This window comes from Manis javanica, chromosome 5 (genome assembly GCF_040802235.1).
Source record: "Manis javanica isolate MJ-LG chromosome 5, MJ_LKY, whole genome shotgun sequence".
Classification (NCBI taxonomy): Eukaryota; Metazoa; Chordata; class Mammalia; order Pholidota; family Manidae; genus Manis; species Manis javanica.
Window position 1 is genome coordinate 13,856,129 of NC_133160.1, and position 10,053 is coordinate 13,866,181.

The following is a 10,053-nucleotide window of genomic DNA, read 5'->3' on the forward strand; positions in this document are numbered from 1 at the left end:
TGGGGGCACTGAAGTCAGAGTAGTAGGCCAGGAAATGGGAGGTCTGCTTCTCTGTGCATCTGCCTCCGTTTCTTTCTTGGCAAAATGAGGGAGTCAAGCAAGATGACTGCTAAGCATCGTCCTGCTCTAACTTCCTACTTTGAGGGAAGAACTGAAGTGGTACAGCTTAGAGCTGTGCTGATACGGTAGCTACTAGCCACGTGTGGCTACTGGATATGTGAAATGTGATTAATCCAAACTGAGATTTACTGTAGATGAATGTAGTACGCTGAATTCTAAGATGATTTTTCAGTGACTCTTGCCCTTATATAATCTCCTCTTTCAGTGTAGGTCGAACCTGTGAGTGTGTGTTACATAGGGAAGTCACCTTGGGCAAGGTACCTCACCTCTCAAAGGCTTACATTTCTTATCTGCGAGATTGCAACAGCATGCACTCCACAGATACATTGCAGCTTAAATGAGATGAGGTCTGTAGAATACTTGGTACAAGGCAAGTGCTCAATAACTGTTGATTATCTATTATTATTAATAACAACTAACATTTGCAAAAGAAAGAATCTTTCTTTTATCCAGGACCTGGTCTCCAGCACCTCTCTCCAACCAGGCACACAGTAGGCACTCCATAAGTGCTTGTGGATCACACAACCCTGACAAAGCTCTTTGGCACAGTCCTCCCCCAGTTGGTTCACAACCCACTTGGGGTAGGGAGCAAAATGATCAGTTTCAGGCTTCACAGTCCACAGGGGAAGAGCTGGGGTTCAGGCAGGGCCTGGAATCACAGGGCTGGGCCACCTGCCCCCACTCCCTAGGCAGGTACCCTGCCAGCAGTCCTGGAAGGTGAGAGTTCCAATCCCAGGTCCCAGCTCATAGCTAAGTGCCCTCAGCAGCTGACTGAGCCTCACCTGTAAAATGGGGAACACAGACCCTGTCCCTGCCAAGTTTGTGTCAAGAATAACAGGGAGCTATTATTACTGTGGCTGTGCTTTCCTCAGAGAAGCTCAGGCTGAAATCCCTCTTAGGGAACCCGCGTCCCCTAAATGACTCGTCTTCCCTGGGCCCTGACGTGGGGGACGCCCGGAGCTTGGGCCCAGTTTCCAGCACCATCCCCCGCCGAGTCAAGAATAGAAACCTCTGCCTCTGGCTTCCCGCGGCCTCCCTCCCTCCCTCCCCGGCAGTGATCGATGCGGCCTCAGCTGGGGGCAGGAGGAAGACGAGAAGTACGGCCCAGCCCAGGGCCTCCCGTGGCAGCGAGCCTCCGCGGGTCGGAGGGGACACAGAGGAGCCAGGAGCGGCCAGTGTCTCCCCAGCCTCGGCGCCTTCGGGGACAGACGCCCCGGCGGGCTTCCTGGAGGAGCTGGGACAGGTAGGGAATCTCCGCATCGGGTGGCTGGGAGGTGGAGGGGGCTGCGAGAGGAGGAGGCAGGGCTGCCCTGGGTGCCTGGTGCCCTCCGTGAGCCCTCCCAAGGAGGGCTCTAGATGAGTTGGTCCTGTTTGCTCATCTGTAAAATGGTATTAGAAAACCTCCCCCACAGGGTTGGTGTAGGGATTAAACCGAGTGAGGTGTACATGGAGTTCAGCAAAGGGACCAGCACGTGGTAGGTGCCTAAAATAAATGTCTGGACAGAGTTTGGAATCAAAACTCCTAGCTTCCAACCTGAACTGTGCCACGGACTAGCAGGGTAATTTTGAGCAAATCACTTAACCTTACTGATATTTACAAATTCTTTTCAGGGAGGGTTGTTGAATTGTCCCACGTTATAGGGCAAGAAGGTGAATTCTAGAAAGAGAAAGGGAGTTGATCAGGGTTATGCAGCCAATGGGTAAGGGAACTGGATTAGAAACTTCATCCTCTGACTCCAAGCCCAGGTGGAGGATGTGGGCGTGGAGTGCATCACACCTGTATTTGCCGTGAATGAATTATGTGCCAGGCACACGTTGCCAATAAACATCTTATCTCATTTAAGCCTAGTCTCTTAACCCTTGATGTTTCCCAGTTTATGGTGTGGGGCTAAAGCACAGAATGGATCCACTCTAGGTCAACAGTTGGTGGCAGACTCAGAATTTGAACCCAGGTCTGACCAGAGGGAGGACATGCAAGGAATTAACACTTATTAAACTGCTACTGTTCCCGTGGCTTTGCATGTACACTAACAAAAGCCTTTCACCTGAAGTGCTATTATCCCCATTCCATAGAGAAGAGCCAAAGACCAGAGTGCGAGGAGACTGGCCCAAGGTCACACAAGTGACAGAGCTAAAGACACAACCCCGACCTACTTAACACCAAGCACAGGTAAGTAAGTGAAGGGCACCCCACCCAGCTTCCTGCCAGGTATGGGGCCAGCTGCTTGATGTACACTAAATTTCCCCATCCACTCTGGAAAGCAGACATTACTGAAGCCACAGTGCAGACGGGATTACAAGGTTCAGGAGGTGAGTCGCTGGCCCTCAATTCCAGGAGACAGTGGCCAGTGGATGGATCTAACATTTCCTGAGAATCAGCTAAGGTTGATTTTGAATCTAAGCTACTTCAATCTCCCAGTCTTCTTGGGGACAGGTGCCGTTGCCTGCATTGTGCTTTGTGCGGGACACTGACACCTGGAGAAAGGCCCAGGTGCATCAGGGGTGGGCATAAACCACGTTTGCCTGGCTCCAGCAGAGGGAAACAGGTGAATGATTTGTTAAACTCAGCCAGACCCGACAAAGACAATAGATTATTTAATCTTTTTATCCAGGAGGCGGGGCTGCCCTGGATAGATATTTGGAGGTAGATATTTTTATCTCCACTTGACATCTCAGGGAGGTGACATGACTTGCCTGTGGTCACACGAGAGAGTCAAAGTTCAGTTTTAATGATTCTACAGATGCTTTAAATGGCCTAAGCCAATTAGGCCTCTCAGAATTGACAGTACATCAGAATCACCCTCCAGGCTTGTTAAAACACAGACTGCTGGACCCGGTCCCCAGAGTTCTGATTCAGCAAGTCTAGAGCTGCCTGAGAATTTGCATCTGTGACAAATGCCCAGCTGATGCTGGTGCTGCTCTTCCAGGGAACAACACTTCAAGAACTACTGGTCTAAGTGGATTCTCCCAACAACTCTAGGTAGTAAGCATCACTACCCACGTTTTACAGAGGAAACAGGTTCAGAGCACTGGCGGTCCAAGATTCCACAGTAAGCCCCTGGTATACGGAAATCCAAATTTGGGAAAGGGAGACACCCTATGTAAGCATCCACCAGGTGCCAGGACATCTGCATGCATAACCCTCCAAGGTAGATCTCAGCATTTGTTTTAGGCAGCTGCAATAGGGATGAGAAGGCTCAGTAATTGAGCCAAAGACGTCCGGTTGGGGAGTGAGGGATATTCAAACCCAAGCCGAACTCTTCAGTCCGGAGAGCACTTGACACACACTGGGCGCCTACTGCATACCAGACGCTTCACACAGCGCGCCCAACACCCCCAGCGGACGGTTTAAACCAGTCTTCCCGGAAGGGAAGTCCGGGGATCCTCCTCAGCGTGCCCCTACCGTGTCCGCAGGCGAGCGCACTGAAGCCATGGTGAGCGAGTCCCCGGGGCCTGGTGGCCGTGTCCCTTGGCGGCGAAGCGACGAGGTGCTGCGCGTGAACGTGGGCGGCGTGCGGCGGCGGCTGAGCGCACGCGCCGTGGCGCGCTTCCCGGGCATGCGGCTGGGCCGCCTGCAGGCAGCGGCGTCCGAGGAGCAGGCGCGGCGCCTGTGCGACGACTACGACGCTGCGGCGCGCGAGTTCTACTTCGACAGGCACCCGGGCTTCTTCCTGGGCCTGCTGCACTTCTACCGCACGGGCCGCCTGCACGTGCTCGACGAGCTGTGCGTCTTCGCCTTCGGCCAGGAGGCCGACTACTGGGGCCTGGGCGAGAGCGCGCTGGCCACGTGTTGCCGCGCGCGCTACCTGGAGCGGCGGGTGACGCGGCCGCGCGCTTGGGACGAGGACAGCGACGCGCCGAGCAGCACGGACCCGTGCCCCGACGAGATCTCCGACGTGCAGCGCGAGCTGGCGCGCTACAGTGGTGCGCGCTGCGGCCGCCTGCGCCGCCGCCTCTGGCTCACTATGGAGAACCCGGGGTACTCGCTGCCCAGCAAGCTCTTCAGCTGCGTCTCCATCGGCGTGGTGCTCGCCTCCATCGCCGCCATGTGCATCCACAGCCTGCCCGAGTACCAGGCCCACGAGGCGGCTGCCGCCGTGGCTGCAGTGGCCGCTGGCCGCAGCGCGGCAGGCATGCGGGACGACCCGGTGCTGAGGCACTTGGAGTACTTCTGTATTGCCTGGTTCAGCTTCGAGGTATCATCGCGCCTCCTGCTGGCACCCAGCACGCGCAACTTCTTTTGCCACCCTCTCAACCTCATTGACATCGTGTCGGTACTGCCCTTCTACCTCACGCTGCTGGCAGGCATGGCGCTCGGCGACCGGGTCGGCACAGGTGGCGAGGAGCTTGGCGACCTGGGCAAAGTGGTACAAGTGTTCCGCCTCATGCGCATCTTCCGCGTCCTCAAGCTGGCGCGCCACTCCACCGGCCTACGCTCGCTGGGCGCCACACTCAAGGTAGGGCCTCTGCGGCTTGGCTGCGGCACAGGGTGTTGGGGGCGGGGGCGGAGGCGGGTGTAACCATGGGGCAGCTTAGCAGGTGAACTTGCCTGCCTGAGGTGTCCAGGTGCCCAGTGAACTGAGATGACGTCCTTTGGGCCAGACAGAGCAGGGTGCCAGGCTCCCATTTCACACCCAGTCTGATCTTCCCAACAGTCCTGTAAGGGCTCTTCCCCCTGGGTGAAAGCTGAAAACTGAGGCAGAGTTTTGCTTGTCCTTATTTTCAAAAAAGGAAAAAAAAAGCAAAGGTCACTTTTGATTTATCTGTCAAACATCAAATAATACACAGCACAAAATATGCAAAGCAACCTAACTGGCTTGCCCTCTGAGCCCTTCTTCTGGCATTATCAGAGGGCACCGATATCATAGGTCACCCTTAATAGGCCAAGTCTAGCAAAAGCCCCAGAGCTAACACTTCCTGAGTGCTAATTCTGTGCCAGTTTCACATCCATTATCGATTTCCTCCTCAGGACAACTTCCTCAAGAAGATGCTATTATTTTATTCCCTTCCCGTAGATGAACAACCTGAGGTTGGAGGGTTGCCTTTTTTAAGCCTGGTTGCAATTTATTGAGCATCCTCCTGGTGCCAGGCCCTGTGCCGGGGTTGAATTGTGCCCTAGCAAGCGTGTCTTCAAGGGGTGAAATCTGTCTGGTTTGGGGAGGGAGGAAATGTGAACAGCTTGGACAAAGGCCTGGAGCAAGAACACCCTGAAAGGGAGGGGACATGGAGGGAGGGGGAGCCAGTGGGTGAGGGTGAAGAGGTGCGTGGGGCAGATGCTGATGGGGCCATGAACCCTTGGCCCAGGAGTTTGGACTTTATCCTGAGAAAATAGGAGTCGGTGAGGGATTTAAGCAGGGGCAAGAATTATTGTCACCACTTTGCAGATGTGGAAACTGAGGCTCCCTCCAACAGGTGACAGGACTTGTCGAGGGGTCCTCAGCAAGTCAGTGGCAGAGCCCAGAGGAGAAGCCAGCTGTGCCTGACTCCAGCACCTCCTGCTCTTCCTCCTAAAGCTCCGTGCAATACAGCTGAGGATGCCTGGAAGGTGCCAAGAGATCCCTTCCACTCATGGCTTAGTAAAGCCCTTTTCATGCCTTCGAGGTAGCGCAACCAGGTCACTGGGTGCAGGCAGGGTGACCTGGGCAGAAGGTTAAGGCAATGGGCAGGTACAGGGAGCTCCATTAGCCAGACGCCCGAACTCAGTGTCTCTCCAGGGAAGATCCCTCCACCCAGAACTGTGTCTTGCCTCCTCCATGCAGGGAGTGATACCACCAGCTTTTCTGCAAGGAGGGAGAAGAGTAGTGGTGGAGGCTGTCACGGTCCCCAACGCAGGTGTATGACTGCAGATGACAGCCTTGCTGCTCAGAGGGGAGGCCCTGGCCAGCAGCAGCTGTCTCATCACTGGAAGCTTGCTAGAAATGCAGAATCTCTGGCCCTACCCCAACGCTACTCAAGTGGGGTCTTCCTTTTAAACAAGATCCTGACATGATTCCTGCACACATGACAGTTTGGGACGCCCTGTTCTAGACTAGGGGTTCTCAGCCTTGGCACTATTGACAAATGGGGCCAGATAATTCTTTGTTGTGTGGATGGGAGTGGCCATCCTGCACACTGCATGATATTAAGCAGTATCTCTGGCCTCCACCCACTAGATGCCAGTAGCACATCTGTCCCAGTGTGACAACCAAAAGTGTCACGAGACATTGCCAAATGGCCCCTGGGGGGCAGAACTGCCCTTTTTGAGAACCACTGCCCTAGGGCTTGGCCTCAGGGGTAAAGCAAATATACACACTCATAGGCAAATGCATTCAGTGGGTGGTCTGGGGCACATATATCCTCTCAGCTTCCTTGAGAGGCAGAAAATATTTTTAGACTTGTTAGAAATGTGATAGTTGAGTCAAAGTACACGAAACCAACTCTTGGCTTTGTGGGAAAGAAACAATGGTTCTCTCTGGTTTTGCAACCACGTAAAAATCACAAGCTCTTCATTAACTGCCTGTTGCAATCCATGCCCCACCCACTCCATTAAAAGAAACAGCTGTGGCTTAGTGGGCACCTTGGATAACAGAAACATACGTGTTCAGTCCCAGGCTGTTTTGCTGCCTATGGTAGCTGAAAGGTCTTAGTTTGGAGTCAGGGGACCTGGGTCTTGGTAGCAGCTCTCCCTTGCTCTGTGTCTTGGGACCTGTACCTTCTACCCGCTGGGCAGCAGTTTCTCCACATGCCCAATTCTAGGTGTGTAAGTGCACCAGCTGACTTGGCTTCCCACATTGTCTTCCAGCACAGCTACCGTGAGGTGGGCATCTTACTGCTGTACCTGGCCGTGGGTGTGTCTGTGTTCTCTGGCGTGGCCTACACAGCTGAGAAGGAAAAGGACGTGGGCTTTGACACCATCCCGGCCTGCTGGTGGTGGGGTACAGTGAGCATGACCACCGTGGGCTACGGAGACGTAGTGCCGGTGACAGTGACTGGCAAGCTGGCGGCCTCGGGCTGCATCCTGGGGGGCATCCTGGTGGTAGCGCTCCCCATCACCATCATCTTCAACAAGTTCTCCCACTTCTACCGATGCCAGAAGGCTCTGGAGGCCGCCGTGCGCAACAGCCACCACCGGGAGTTTGAGGACTTGCTGAGCAGCATTGATGGGGTGTCAGAGTCATCTCTGGAGACATCCCGTGAGACCTCCCAGGAGGCAAGGTCTGCAGACCTGGAGTCCCAGGACCCCAGTAGGCCTCCAAGCTCTCAGATTTATTAAAACCAAGGCTCCAGGTCCACCTTCCCACATCCGTACAGTCAGCTGATGCAGAGCAGAGATGCCTCCCCTGCTTACGTTCTTCATGGCAGCATGGCCTCAGGATGGCTCACCGGGGCCTGAGAAGTGGCACCCCGAGGCTAAGTGCCTTCCTCCAAAGACTCAGCACCAGGATAGTGTTACCCTAGATTCTGTGAGCCTGGAGAGCAACCCAGAGACCTTTATAAACAAACCTCCCACCCATCCATGAGGCAGGCATGAGCCAGAGAAGTCTGAAGGATACTAGCAATTGTCTATTAGCCAGATCACATCTGGCCCTGTGTTGGAGGATGAGAATTATCCCCTTTTCACAGATAAGGAAACTGAAGCTCAGTGAGGTACAATGATTTGCCCACACAACTAGAAGTGGTGAGGCCAAGTTTGGAATCCAGGTTTGTTGGTCTGCCAAGATCTATGTTCCAGAGTTTGCGTGTGGTTTTAGAGGATTTGTGGATCCCCAGATTGACCCAGAGGGTTAGAATCCTCTGCCAGAGCTAGGGAAAGGACTGGGCGGTGGATCAGATGTAAGAGGCCTGGACCCCCGTGGTCTTTTCCAGCAGATTCCAACAAGAGTCAGCTCTCAAAGATGAGGTCTGAGGGGAAGGATGAGGGCTCTGCCTCCTTCGCTGATGTGCAAGATTTGCCTCCTCCCAGGGCTGGCTAGAGACACAGAGAATCAGAGAGGCCCTGGCCTGTGGCCTGAGGTCTAGACCCAGATAAGCTAGGGCCTGATGTGTGAAGTGGGCAGGTCCCTGCCCCATCTCTGGATTTCAGCCCATCTGTAAAATGGCCACAGTCTGTGCCCCAGGGGAAGATGAAAGACAAATGGGGCAGGGGAGGCACTGGTGAAAGCCAGCTAGGCTCTGAAATATTGGTGGCAAGGAGCTGCCATGCATGGACACCTGTGCCCCCTGCATCCCCTCAATATGACCTTGGCAGTTTCCTTCTGTCCACCATGCAGACCTCCAACCCTGCTTTGAGTTACTGTCCAGGCAAAACCTTGAGACTCCTGTCCCTTTTGGCCAGCTCCAGCCCCTTCATCCTTGCTGGGGACATGCCTATCCTATTCACCTGCTGAATCCTCTCTCTACTTGCTGAGAAAGTTGGGAGCGAAGGGTCCCCTTACATACACTGTTGCTAGAATGCCCATCACTACACTGTCACTGCCTGGCTCTGGCTCCATCTGTGCCACCACACTGAGCTTCAAAATGGAACTCATTGTCTGGTTGAACTGGACTTGGTGAGGAGCAGGTATTTAGTAAATGAATGAATCAACCAATGTGTACAGCCTATTGTGTGCCAAGTATTTGGGAGAGAGAGGAAATAGCCAGAGGGAACCCTGGCCCTCAAGTGGGTGTAGACAAGACTGAAAAGGGGGTCTTTCAGTTCTGCCTCCCTCTTCCTCCTTGCTTTTTGAGGCTTTTACAATGATTGCCTTGTCAATTCTTCACTCACTCATTCAACAGATATCTTCTAGAGGGGTCATAAGCCGGGGCTTCATGTGTGGCCTGCAGGCATGTTTTGTCAAGCTGAACAGTATTTTTAGTTTTTTTTTCTTTTAATTCCAGTGCCTTTGGGTGAGGCACACACTCTCCAGTGCCCACACTGTCCCCCGTACACCCCCCGAATGGACATTACTGAGTTAGCACCCCCACTGCTCAGGCTTACTTCATCCCCAGCTTCCAATTTATTAACTGCTTGTTAGGTCAGGAGATAGAGTGGAGACAAAATATACAGACAAGTGGGGGAGATGGATTTTAATCCAATAATCATAAATATGTAATATGAGCTCTGCTAAGTACAGGGCACGCTGAGTGTGTGTAATGTAGCAGGAACTGTTGACCAAGGTCAGACAAGACTCCTGAGCAAGTGACGACTTAACTTGCCGTCACGGGGATCAATAACTAAGTGGGCAATCCTACAGACAAGTCTTCCAAGCTGAGGGGAATGGTGTGTCATACACAGGGCCTAGCACATAGTTGGCCCCGACGTGTGGGTGGACTCTGCGTCTCCAAACGGAGCAAGACTGGAGCCAAGCTAAGGGGCTGCTCATGAAGTCACCAGCCTTTCTGCACCCTCACCTCGTAACATCTAGGCCCAGCTCTCCCAGGTCGGAGTGTGGAAACCAGGAGGGCTGCATGCACTAACTACCCTTACGGTCTTCCTGAACCTATGAAGAAGCCAGAAAGCTCCCAGATTTTCTGACCCCACAGACAAGTCGCTGAAGCCAGTGTGGGGAAAGCTCGGGGAGAGCCCTCTGGCCTGAGGGAACCCCTCATGAGGTTCCCTGTGGTCCTGGTGGAAAAGCAGCAGCTTACTCCCACTCCCACATGTCAGTGGAAACCATCATGCAAATAAAGAGGCTGGGCCCAGGACCTTGTAAGGAGGTGGCTGCCTGGCATGCTTTCTGGGTGCCCAGGGACAGTGGTTGATACATGGACTCAGAATCCATGTTCTGTGTTTTCACTCTTGGATTTGGCACAGATTGTAAGTGACAGGAACCCAGCTGGAACTAACTTGGTAAAAAATGTCAATTCATTAGCATAAATAATTAAAGTGATGAACAACTGTTACAATTATAATTCTTCGGTTGTAAACAACAGAAACTGGCTATTGTATGAAAAAAATAAATTTATTGGAAAGTA

The 10,053-nt window shown here is 53.4% G+C and overlaps 1 protein-coding gene across 2 annotated transcripts; it reads left to right on the forward strand.

Moving 5' to 3' along the window:
• The first annotated feature begins 952 nt into the window (after positions 1-952).
• KCNS1 (potassium voltage-gated channel modifier subfamily S member 1) lies at positions 953-10,053 on the forward strand. 2 transcript variants are annotated; one of them, XM_037012949.2, is made up of 4 exons: positions 953-1,363; positions 2,194-2,290; positions 3,535-4,577; positions 6,902-10,053. In XM_037012949.2, exons 3-4 carry the CDS (start codon positions 3,552-3,554, stop codon positions 7,370-7,372), a joined length of 1,497 nt encoding a protein of 498 aa, XP_036868844.1. In that variant the 5' UTR covers positions 953-1,363; positions 2,194-2,290; positions 3,535-3,551; the 3' UTR covers positions 7,373-10,053. The 2 variants fall into 2 exon arrangements, with proteins under 2 accessions (XP_036868844.1, XP_073092662.1); XM_073236561.1 differs by lacking the exons at positions 953-1,363; positions 2,194-2,290 and having other exon boundaries at positions 3,050-4,577.